Raw genomic sequence first — 12,709 nt, forward strand, 5'->3', positions numbered from 1 at the left:
GATCAATAAGATCAGCAGGGCTATCCTCCTTCCTTGCAGCTACCATTCTCATTCTTAGTACCTCATCAGCCTCATACTCCTCCTTAGTTGTATGAACACCACTTTCCTTTTCCATGGCTACTATATCAGCTCCTTGCACTTCTTGATGAGCAGCCTTAGGAACTCCTATGACAACATTAGTTTTGGGCCTTTCTCCAAACTGAGTACACAAGGCATTTACAAACTGTGGCCAACTCCATTCTACCTTTCCCCAGCTCCAATTCTGGAACCAAGCGTCTGCAACACCATCCAAATAAGTTGCAGCCATTTTCACTTTCTCCCTTTCAGCTACTCGGTATTGGTAGAACGCTCGTTCACACTGCATGATCCACCATTTAGGCCTATCTCTTTCAAATGCGGGAATGTCCATCCGCAAGCCTGGGGGTGTGGAGTGAGTTTCTCCAACTCTTCGTCTCAAGTTTTCCTCCTCTGTATCATCCATTCCTAATCTTAGGGACACATCAGCCTTAGGAATTCCTCCAATATGTCGACTGCTTTTATTATAACATTTGGGCTGTAGCGCATGCTTTTCGTTGCAACTCTCATCTCCAATCTGACTTAGGTAGGCAGAATATTCTTTTGAAAAACATTCAGCTGGAATACTAACCTGGAATTTGTATGAAAATAGGATCAAAAAATCATCCAGCTGTCTACTAAGGTCTTTGATTCCCTTTCTTGTTACAGCAGTTGCAGCACATAGTCCTTCGGCCATCTCCTCAGTTGAATTCCTTAAAAATTCACCATTACAACTGCCTGTTGATCAGCTTTCAATGACCACTTTGGAAACTTATTCCAATACTCAAATTCAGCAACCTTAGATTCACACAAGGCTAAGTCCAAATCAGTCTTTAGTTGCTGCTGATGGCCTCCAAATCAATTACCCTTCAAACAATCTGCTGGCTCTGGATAATTTCAGAAGATAACCTGTTCTAATTAGCTTTGGAAATCTATCCGCAACTTCTGAAACCCACATTTCCGCTGCGCAACTCTTAAACCACAACTTCTGCTGCGCAATTACTTCCGAAGCTTGATTGAATCTGTTGGGCCTCCAAATTCATCAGAATTCAGTCATTGAAATAGCTTTGATAAATCGCCAAGACCTACTGATAATCGATCGCTTCCAAATCTGCAACCATAGTAGCTTCAAGTTCAACCAACCTAATTTTGCCTCAAACGAAATCCACTAAGATCTGGATTTGGATCTACTTGATTAACTCAAACAAGAGTCAGCGGCCAAGGAACTGCTTGATTAATTCCATCAAGTCAGCTGAGAATTTCTCCGGATTGAATCTCACTCCAATGTGCAGCGATTACTCAATATCCACTTCTGACCGAAGCTTCCTTCTCGCCTCAACCTCACTTTAGCAATCGAGGATTGAATTTGTTTGGCCTTCAAGTTCGCCTACTCCCCGCTTCCAACTTCACCAGCATTCCGTCACTGGAACCTCATAAATCGGCCTTGATCAGCCCTATCCTGATTTGCTTTACTCCCAAGCAGCAACTGAGGTGTAGCTGATTGATTGCACCTTCAACAATTTCGAGTCTCAGCGCGAGAAGCTGCTGGAATCACAATCGAATCGCTGCTATCTATTTTCGCAGCCGAGTTTCCAGCCACGAGGCTACCACCTGCTTTGTCTTTAGCTTTTGGATTGCCTGAATTGCCTAACGTTGTTTCGCTCCTGGCAATTGATCCGTAATTGACAGCCTTCTTTACGCCTGGAATCTTAGTTCCACGCTTACCCAGACCTCTTGCTCAACTTCCAAATCTGAGTTGAGAATCACAAACGAAATCGAGGCAATTGAGAATCGTCGCTTGCGGAATCAACTTCTGAACCGTTTCCGATAGCGCCTTCCTTCCCACCTCGGTCATATGCAGTGACCCAGATGGGTTCCAAGAGTCGCTTGCCTCGCGTTGCCTGCAATTCGTCCCTCATTGATCTGCCGAGGACCATCGGATCTGAATTCGCCTCTGCTCCACTTCCTGAATCGCGTCTTCTTTCTCACCCAATCACAGCCAACTTCACCTTCAAAACTCAAGTCGAATTGGATTACGGAATTGGCCTCTCCTACAATTTGCTAAAAATCGTTGGCACTGACGCGCCTTGGCTAACTGCTACGCCTTCCTTGATCGAACAATACTTCCTGGATTTCTCAAATCAGAAGCCAATCCTTCGTCGGAATCATTGGACTGAATGCGCCTGAATTCCGTCCGCTCTACCTGAACCTCCACCTTCTATAATTGATCGACTCAGTTGTTCGATCAATTCTACCACCACTTCCGGAAAGGCCTACTGCCCTCGGTCAGTGCCGTAATCTATCGCCTTCAAATTTTCGAACTCAAATTACAGCCAAGTAATCTATCGCCTTCAAATTTACGAACTCAAATTACAGCCAATGAATCGATCGGAATTCACCTGAAATTTGGAATCATCTTGGTTTCGCTCGGATTAAGATCAAACGCTGCATGCGTTATTTCGACTAACAGCAGAGGAACGACCTCCTTTTGCTATGATTCAATCGGTCCTGTGTCGACCTTGATCACCTCCGTTGTGGCTTCCCAAGCACTGGAAATCGCCTGGTTTGTCAGAATGTGCTTCCAGTGACCAACTTACAGTGATCGAACTACCGGTTTCGTCGGAATCTCAGCCGAGAATCGTTGGCTCTGATACCAAATGTCACGACCCTAGGGTTTAGCTAGGGTCTAGGAAGGAATTATGAAGGATTTGGGAGGAAAACGGGGGAGAATTAGAGGGAGATATAGAGCAGAAATCAAGAGAAATGAGAGAGAACTAGGAAGAATGAGAGGGAGAAAATATGGAGGGAAAATATGAATTCACTATATTGTTTCAGCATATATTTCTCTACATGTTACGGCCTATTTATAGGCTGTTCAAGTAATAGAATATTGTAGAACAACACCTATGTGCACTATAACAGAATGAATAGCATCTCCTAACCAACAATTGTAACTAATGGCAGCATTGCCCCTCTAATTCCTCTTGGGTCATGACAGGAATTGTCATGTACCTAGGAGTATAGGAGGGTCAATGTTGTAATAGGAATATAATAAAGGGGATAATCTTGTAATAGGTTTATAATAACTGTTAGGATATATTGCTAGCAAGTGGTTAGGTTGTTAGAAGGCAATGACGCCTATATAAGGTTGTTGTTAGGAGTTTGTTGGCATGCTTGAATTGAAGGAAAGAAACTCTAATTCTTTCCCTAACATTTCTCTCCATCCTCCCTCAAGTTCCTTCCCCTTTCTCTCCATATCTCTCCCTCTTTCTACTGATTTTGCCTCTCTACAATTCTGATTTCTTCTCCCAATTCCTATCTCAACCCTAACTAACCCTAGGGTTGTGACATCCATCAACAATGAGTGAATCGGATCATAAGGGTGTACCTTGGTTGTAGTTGGTACCAATGTCCGGGGTATGGGTTGCCATCCTTCCAACTGACTGGAGTTGGCAGTTTGATCACCCACTCCCTGCTCCACTTTTGTCTTCACTGCATATGGGGAATGTAATTGCCCAATGGAGGTCTTTCTTTAATCCAAGAGTTTTTGTAACGTCTTCCTTGACATCACCTTACACTCCCCTGTCTGCATACCCATAAGAGTAATCTTTTGGTCCCCCGTATCGAAGGTGACTTCCAAAGTGTTGAAGTCAAACACCAAGGGACTTACGATCTGCATCCAATCCACCCCCAACACAATTTGGTACTCCTCTAATACGAGAATCCTCAAATCAGTGGAGAATTCTTGGCCACTCATCACCCACTTGAACCCCTTGCATTTATAGTGGCTTACCATCCTACTCTCATTAGCAATCAAAACTGATAGTGGGGGAGTCTCCTGCACTTCACATTGCAGGGCAATGGCTGTCTCTTTATCTAAAAAACTGTGAGTGCTTCCATTGTCGATGAGCACCACCAACTTCCTCCCTACGGTTCCTCTTACCTTCAGGACTTTACTCGAGGCACAACCTTGTAAGGTGTGCATTGATATTTCCTCGTCCTCATCCCCGGTAGCCTACTTCTTCCTCTGTTTCCTCAATTCCCACTTCTTCCTCTTCTCCTTGGCCCTCCATCGTGAGCAACATGCTTTTACACTGATGCCCTGGACCAAACCTTTATCCACAACGGAAACAAAGTCCCAGTTGCCTCTTTTGATCCATAGTTACGACCTTTGTTGGAGGGGGAGTGGGTAAGCTTCTCACTGTCGGGCCATTCCTCTACCATGTCTGATTACTTCCCTTAATAATTACTCTACCATTTCCATGAGAATTGTCCTCTTTGTACCCCTTAGGAGATAGCCAGTGCTTCCTTGCAAATGCCTCCAGGGCTATCTCGTGCAGGTGAGCCTGTTCTGCTGCTTGCCCAACTAACGTTGGGTATAACATCTTGACCGTGGGACGGATTTGATCATCCAACCCACTAATGAAATTGGACATGAAGTGAGCTTTGTCCAGTGAGGGGCGGGATAGGGATAGGAGAGAGAGAAGTTCTTCAAACCTCACTTGGTACTCTTCCATTGTTCCCTTATGCTTCAGCTTATTAAACTCTTCTATGATGTCGGTTTTGGTCCTTTCTCCAAATTGAAGCACACAAGTCACTCACAAACTCTGGCCAACTCCATTCCACCCCCCCCCCCCCCCCCCCTCACCAATTTTGAAACCAAGCATAAGTTATGTCATCTAGATAGGCTACAACCACATTCACCTTCTCCTTTTTCGCCACCCAATATTGTGTGGGATGGTTCCCTCCAACTCCTCTAGTCAATTTTTCTTCGTCTGCCTCTACCCGATCCTCTGTTTTTGTCTGGTCAGTGGCCCTCTGTTTGCTCCTTAGCGTTGTTAGAATTGGCGTCGATGAAGCTCTTGGAGGGAAATCCGTTGGAAGGCTGGCTTGGGTTCTCGGGCAAACATGCTCAAGGCAACACTCAACTGCTGGCTCAATCTGACGAATTCTTCCCTAATTTCGTTCATCACCCTATCCAGATTGAATCCCCATTTCCAAGGTCTCCAAGCAGTCATCTACCTACCCTTGGTTTTGTTGTATCCCAACTTCAATGGCATCCAATTGGGATTTCAATTGCTTCGCCCTTGTGCCCTCAACCATCTTTGTCAACAACGAATTCGAATTCTACCCTGCTTCAGCTACTGCTCAATGCTCTGGCTAGATCGCTGGCTTTGTTATCAATTGTCAGTTTTGTGATTTGACAAGGGGACTTTTCCGAAATTATGGAAGAGGGAAGAAGAATGGCGAGAGAGAGAGAGAGAGAATTGTAGGAGAATGGAGAGAGGGAAAAGATTAGTGGTATAATCCTCACATGATCCCCATCCTCCCGAAATAGCTTTATTTATAGGCTGGTTACAATCTAGATAGTTCTAAGTAACTAACTCTCTTCTCTTTCTGTTAGTAAACCCAAGTGCCCATGTGCAACTTAGGTTACTAATTACAATAATGCCCAATGCTACTAATTACAGTTGTGCCCTTAGGTTGTACCAAAACAATTCTACAGGACTTTTACATACATGTTATAAAGTCTTCATGGTGAAAGGAAGAGGTACAAGAAAAAATTATCACTAACAGAGTTTGCTAGAACTTTACATACATGTGGTAATGAAGAAAACTTGAAGACGTATATTATGGAAAAAAGGAAGCAAAGAAGGTAGTTAGTGAAGCAAAGTCGAAACTTATGAAAATTTATAGGATAAATTGTAGTTAGATCCCATGTGATTTGCACAATTTTCAATTCAACTCCCAGTGGTTTAAAATTCTTTTTCAAGGTCCTTGTGGTTCCATTTTTTGTTTTTTTTGGGCACAATGACCCTTTCCATAACTATTGTTATTAAAAAAAAAATGCAAGCACCTTGCAGTCAGACCCCCCTTGTAGTTTGGGTCTATTGCAATACCAAGGGTCTCATTGCAAATGGCCCAAACCACTAGGGGTTTGAATGCAATTTACTCACACTTCTATAATGAAATTAGTGAAATGAAACCACAAGGACCTTAAATGACAATCTTAAACGCAGGGAGTCTAATTGAAAATGGCCCAAACTACAGTGAGTCTAAGTGTAATTTACCCAAATTTATACCACTAACTTAACACAAAAGATGGGTAAAGTATTTATACACACGTGTGTTGGGACTTGTAGAAGAGATATTGAGGCTTTCTCAACTACAACTGGATTGCATCAAGGATCTGAGTTGAGCCCTTACCTATTTTCTCTTGTGATGGATGAACACAAAGTGTATCCAAGAAGAAATGCCTTGGTGCGTGTTATTTGTGGACGACATTGTCTTGATGGATGAGACAAAAGAAGGTGGGAATAATAAACTTGAATTATGGAGAAATACTTTAGAATTCAAATGTTTGAGCATGTGAAATGTAAGTATAGACAAATAGAAGTGTGGATGATATTATTGTTTGACTTGGAGATCAAGTTATCCACAAACAAGATCAATTTTGATATCTTGGATCAATTATTCGAAGAAAAGGGGAGATAGTGATGGCTACAAATACACAAATATGCATTTATCCACAATGATCATCTAAATAAGATTTCACAAGGCATAACGGTATCTCTACCTATTATCGAACCTTATGTCGTTTATTACCAAGTGCTAATCTATATTGAATCTCTCGAAAGCAATATAAATCACAAACACGTTCTCATGGCGGCCAAGCATCAAAACGGAATTAGTGCATAACAAACGATCAACCCGAAAGACAAGAATATGATAAAACCCGAATACTTTTAATTAAACCGTCATCGAACTAGGTCTCATCAATCACCCTAGCCACAAGGTACTTAGCTTAACATAGTTTCAACTAATGAAAGAATAATAAAAACAAAGTTCATGATGTTGGAGAGAAGAAAGAATAGAAAAATACAACCAAAACTGAAGATTTTCAAGAAAATCTCCTTCTTCTTTCTCGACTTGCCGTCTTCTCCCTCTCCAAAAAGCTCCCAAATCTTCGAAGAATCAGTCTTTATATAGTGATTTTTAGGTCATCAAAGTCATACACCTTAAAGGAGTCCATCCCCACTTGATTTGGAATAAAACGGGTTTTACGTGAAGCTTTGAGCCTTACCGTGGCCTTACCACAGAATGCTTGCCGTAGTAAGGCCGTGAGCCATAGAATAATTTTTCAACCACGGCCTTACCACATAATGCTTTCCGCGATAAGGCCGGGAGCCACAGAAAGTTTCAACAACCACTACCCTACCACGGTATGATTTGCGTGATAACACCGTGACCCATAGAAAAGACTTCTTATCATGACCCTACCACGCGATGCTTTGCGTGACAGCACCGTGAGCCATTTCTCCTTGCTTTCCAACACTTCACCAATGACGTCCTCCTTTCGATGCTTTACGACCTCCTCAATCTCGACCCCGAGTGGACCTTTTACCTTGCCTTTAATGCCCGGTTTAGCTCCGAAAATGCAACATCATCATCACTTTTTGCTCTAATTGTCTTCAACACATGCTCCACATCTACATAACCACATATAGAACCAAATCAAGTAGAAATCATGCTCATTGAATGTATAAATACTAAGTTTATAGACCAAAATAAGTGTATAAAAGACACTTATCATTTTACATAGAACTTTGGTCTTGATTTTGGTGATATTTTTTCTTTTATGGCTGAATTGCTTTAATTTGTCTGTTTCTTTCTATGGTTTGCCATTAAACATTGGCCTCTTCATCAACTTTACATAAGAATGCTTTTCCTCATGGTGATCTTCTTGAGGAGTTTATATGGAGCTGCCTCCTGGGTTAGTTGCTCAAGGGAGTCTCACCTTCATTGTTGCCTTAAGAAATCCTTGTATGGGGTGAGGCAATCACTTTGATGTTGGTCACTTTAGCTCTATAGTTTAATCTTTTGGATTGACTAGGAGTGAAACTAATCATTTTGTTTTCTATCATCATGCTCCTAGTGGTGTCATCTATTTGGTTGTCTATGTGGTTGATATTGTCATTACTAGTGATGTTGAGTGAGAGATTTCTTAATTGAAGGCTCATTTGCATTCCCATTTTCAAACTAAAGATTTGGGTTCACTGAGATATTTCTTTGGTGTTGAGGTTGCTAGATCTGTGCATGGCATTTTTATATCTTAAAGGAAGTATGCTCTTTATATTTTGGAGGAGATAGGCATGTTAGATTCTAGGCCCATTGATACACTTGTGGATCCTAATTCTAAGGTTGTTCCTGGATAGGGGGAGCCTATTCATGATCCAGGTTGTTATATGAGACTGGTTGAGAAGCTGAATTATCTTACAATTACTTGACTTGATGTTGCATTTGCTGTTAGTGTGGTTAGCTAGTTTATGGATTCTCCTTGTGTTTGCCATTGGCAACCTTTGGTTTGTATTTTGAGATATATTAAAAGTTCACCTAGTAGAGGTCTATTATTTGAGGATAGCGGTCACACACGGGTTACTTGTTATGCTGATGCTGATTGGGCTGGCTGTCCCTTTGATAGATGATGCTCTACTTCTGGCTATTGTATTTTGATTACGAGCAACTTGGTTTTTTGGAAGAGTAAAAAACATGTAGCAAGATCTAGTGCAAAGGCTGAATATGGAGCCATGGCATTGGCTACATGTGAGTTAATTTGGCTGAAACAGCTTCTTAAGGAGCTTCAGTTTGGTGATTCAGGTTTTATGCTACTCCTATGTGATAATCAGGTTGCTCTTCATATTCCCTCTAATCCAATATTTCACCAAAGGACTAAGCGTATTGAAATAGATTGCCATTTTGTGTTTCAAAGGTTGGTTTCTGGTGAGATTTCTACAACATTTGTTGGGACCATGGATGTGGCTGATTTGTTTACTAAAGCTTTTTGAGATCCACAAATTGATTACATTTGTTCCAAGCTAGGTACTTATAATATGTATGCACCTGCTTGAGAGGGAATGTTGAGAATCTATATTAGTTTGATTGTATTGTATATATAGGTGCTGCACGTATTAGTTGTACCTACCTTAGCTGACTTGTACATAGCAGTTATAGCAGTTTAGTATAAATACTTGCAAACCCTTAAATTAGTTTTTCCCTCTCTTTTTTTTCTCAGTTCTGCATATAATTTCTCATTTACCATGTCTTAAGTTACTTATAAATTAAAATGCTGCAGCCATGTGTGTCCCAGCATTTTGCTATGTAAATGTAAATGCACTTTGAAATTTGTCCCTTCCCCAGATACAGTATGATATATTTGTTTATCTTAGCTCCCTTGTACATAGCAGTTATAGCAGTTTAATATAAATACTTGCAAACCCTAAAATTAGTTTTTCCCTCTTTTTTTCTCAGTTCTGTATATCATTTCTCGTTTACCATGTCTTGAGTTATAAATTAAAATGCTGCAGCCATGTGTGTCATAGCATTTTGCTAAGTAAATGTAAATGCACTTTGAAATTTGTCCCTTCCCCGTGACACAGTATGATATATTTGTTTATCTTTTTGAATTGCATTCAATGACCTTGCCCTTTATATCGTAATGGGACCTATGTCTTCTAAGAAATGTCTGTGCAGATACAAATTTTGATTTAATTTGCGTCCTTTCATCTAAATCAGTTTTATTTTTTATGAAAATTTCAGATTGGAAATGTCAAGTCAGTTTCAGTCTCAAATATCCAAACGCAATGCTATTGCTATTGGTGGAAATCTAGCTGTTAATGGAAAGTCTGGTGGTGGCGCTGCTAGTGCAGTGGTTAGGCATCAGATTTCGTCAGTTTCCTCCATAGAGTTCATGGCTTCTACTGGTTTACGTGCAGTGTTAGGGGTTCAAACATCTCGGTAGGACATTGCTTCTATGAATCTGTTTTACATCTCAGCTTCCTCCCATTTACTAGCTCAATTCACTATCTTCCTTGTGTTTTTGTCAGCCATTGCTTCTATGAATCTGTTTTATGTCTCAGCTTCCTCCCATTTACTAGCTCAATTCACTATCTTCCTTGTGTTTTTGTCAGCCAGTTGTCTCTGCACTCCACGGCAACTATGGGCTTTGCAATGTCTTTGAAAGATGGTTCTGTTAACCTTTCTAATTCCTGGACTCGCCAACTCTCTGAGACATCGAATGGGAATGTATGTCCCCATCACAAGCAGTCTACTTTGTCTTTTATTAGCTTCCTGCTTTTGTAGAACACAATAAGAGCCATCTATTCTGAAGCAGAAACTGTTTGCATTTGAAATCATGCACAAATTTGCTAGTAAACTGGAAGAGAGGGAATTTTATGCAATTAAATGCTCTTTAATCATACTAGAACATTTCTTTGTTCATTGTAATTTAAGGCTTTACTCTAAGGAAAATCAAGTAAAAGAAAAGCTATGTAGCAAAATCATGTATTCATGACTAGTGGAAGATCACAAATGAAAAGATGAACCCAACAGAGAGCAAAGGCTGCTTTTGCTTAGAAAAGCATGAAACATCCAGCATTTATACAAGTTGACTTTTCAATAAGACCATAAATGCTAATGATTTCCATTTATTTGGTCTGTATGTTTTCCTTTTCTTATTTCTCCTTCCAGATACAGCTTGTTTTAGGTCCAGAGTCATTTGTAGCTGTTGGTTGGCAGAAAAAAGAAGAGAAGATGTCTGCTTCTGGAGAAATTAAGGTACATCAGTTTTTTATTTTTCACCAAAACTATTTCGCAGACAAAGATCGGTGTTTTTCAGTTGTAAAATCTTGAGGAAGGACACATAGATTATCATTAAGTCTGTAGTTTGGAGTTCTGGACTTGCAACTATTTTGAGGAAGAAAGAACTTATCTGCATAAAGGTAATTGGCATAGCATAGCAGTTACACTGAAGAATCTATGAACTGGAAAATTTACTAGTTGCCTATAATTGAAACTATTACTTTCCATTAAGCATTGATCACAATCTTGAAAGTTGGTTCACTTGCTGGCTACTGTAGCACGTGAAAGCTTCTTTGTTGGTTGTTGAATTAAAAGTGATCTCAAACCTAAAGATCATTAATTCACTCAAGAGAGGGAACAGTTGGATTCAGCTATCTCTGATCTGATATTTCTAAAGGCAGAGTGGGTGTGAAAGGAAGCTTGGAACCTAAGATTTGTCTGCCTTAAATGTTTGATGTTGGCATTCATGCAGGGGCCAGATGACCATTTGTAGACTCTTTTTCTTCTTTTGTTGGGGTGTGTGTTGTTGTGTGTGTGTGTGTGGGGGGGGGGGGGGGGGGGGGTGAGATCATGCTTGGACGGGTCCTTTGAGGGAGATAACTTGTTTCTTAGGTTGTTTTAGAGAATAGTGATCAAATTGCAATAGTAATATTGATGAAGGCTTCTTCACTTAATTGGAGGGCACCTTCTTGGTGCCTTCCTGGTTATTACCTGATTAACAACAGCAATTGCAACAAAAACATCACAAGTTTAGTCCCACTAGGTGGGGCTGGATGCATAAAGTTTTCTTTGGTCTTTTTCTACCTCTTTTGCTACAAACTTTTTTCATTCTATTCACTTAGCCCACAGGCCCTTCTAGTGTTCTTCTTAGATGTTCAAATCATCCTAACTTCCACTTCAATATTATTATGAATAATCTCATTTATAATTTTGTCTTTTATTGTATGGCCGTATATCTATTGTAATGCCATCGTCTTGGACACATGTCTTCAAGTTAAACACCCTGTCTTGATAATTTGAGTAATATCTTCAATAATCTCTTTTCTTTTTTGAATCATTAATTCGAGATATATAAATTAATCTTTTCTAGGAATAACATATCTTCAAGTTTTAGCATTACATCATCTGCACTTCTATTTTTATTTGCATTTCCTATTATTGGTTTTCAATTTGCTTAACTTGAAATCTTTGGATTTTAAGGTGCTTATTCGTAATTCAAGCTTAATATTCATATCTTTTTTTTTTTGTTGGATCCATCAAGACAATACTGTTTCCAAATAACATATACCAAGACAGCTTTGCTTGATGTGCTTGAGTTCATCTAGCTAAGAGCAAAGAGGTAATGGCTTAGTGTAGATCCTTGATATTATTCAATTGTAATTGAAGAATTCTTAGCATCTCTTTCACAGATTTTAAAGGAGGAACGTGAGCTATACATTTTATCGATGCATAAGTTAAAAAAAAATAAGGCAAGCATTAAAAAAGATGAAAAATCATAAGGCGGTGGGACCGGATAATATACCAATAGAAGCATGGAAATGTATGGGAGAAGAGGGCATCTCATGGCTAACGAAATTATTTAACGCAATTCTTAAATAAAAAAAGATGCCAGATGAGTGGAGGAAGAGTACTTTGGTTCCTATATACAAGAACAAAGGAGATGTTCAAAATTGTGAAAATTACAGAGAAATTAAGTTAATGAGCCATACCATAAAACTCTGGGAGAGAGTAATAGAGCAGAAGCTCAGAAAAGAAACAGACATCTCGAAAAATCAGTTTGGTTTTATGCCTGGTAGGTTAACAATGGAAGCTATATACCTACTGAGGCGCCTAATGGAAAGGTATCAGGATCATCAGAAGGACTTGTATATGGTATTTATAGATCTAGAAAATGCATATAATAGGGACCTTAGAGAAGTATTATGAAGGTTTTTAAAAAAGAAAGGAGTTCGAATAGGCTATATACAATCCCTTAAGGACATGTATCATGGTACAGAGACAAGGGTCAGAACATGCA

The 12,709-nt window shown here is 39.9% G+C and overlaps 1 protein-coding gene across 4 annotated transcripts in view; it reads left to right on the plus strand.

Annotated features, from left to right (window-relative positions):
• LOC127814215 (chaperone protein dnaJ 13) overlaps positions 1–12,709 on the plus strand; it is a 96,936-nt gene that overhangs the window by 9,858 nt on the left and 74,369 nt on the right. For 3 of the 4 annotated variants that reach the window (XM_052355574.1, XM_052355571.1, XM_052355572.1), the window contains exons 3-5: positions 9,652–9,849; positions 10,023–10,137; positions 10,582–10,668. In XM_052355574.1, the coding sequence (XP_052211534.1) occupies positions 9,652–9,849; positions 10,023–10,137; positions 10,582–10,668 (400 nt within the window). The remainder of the gene's footprint in view (positions 1–9,651; positions 9,850–10,022; positions 10,138–10,581; positions 10,669–12,709) is intronic. The other variant, XM_052355573.1, reaches the window with a different exon arrangement.

Source organism: Diospyros lotus, chromosome 12 (assembly GCF_014633365.1).
Source record: "Diospyros lotus cultivar Yz01 chromosome 12, ASM1463336v1, whole genome shotgun sequence".
NCBI classification, from domain to species: Eukaryota; Viridiplantae; Streptophyta; class Magnoliopsida; order Ericales; family Ebenaceae; genus Diospyros; species Diospyros lotus.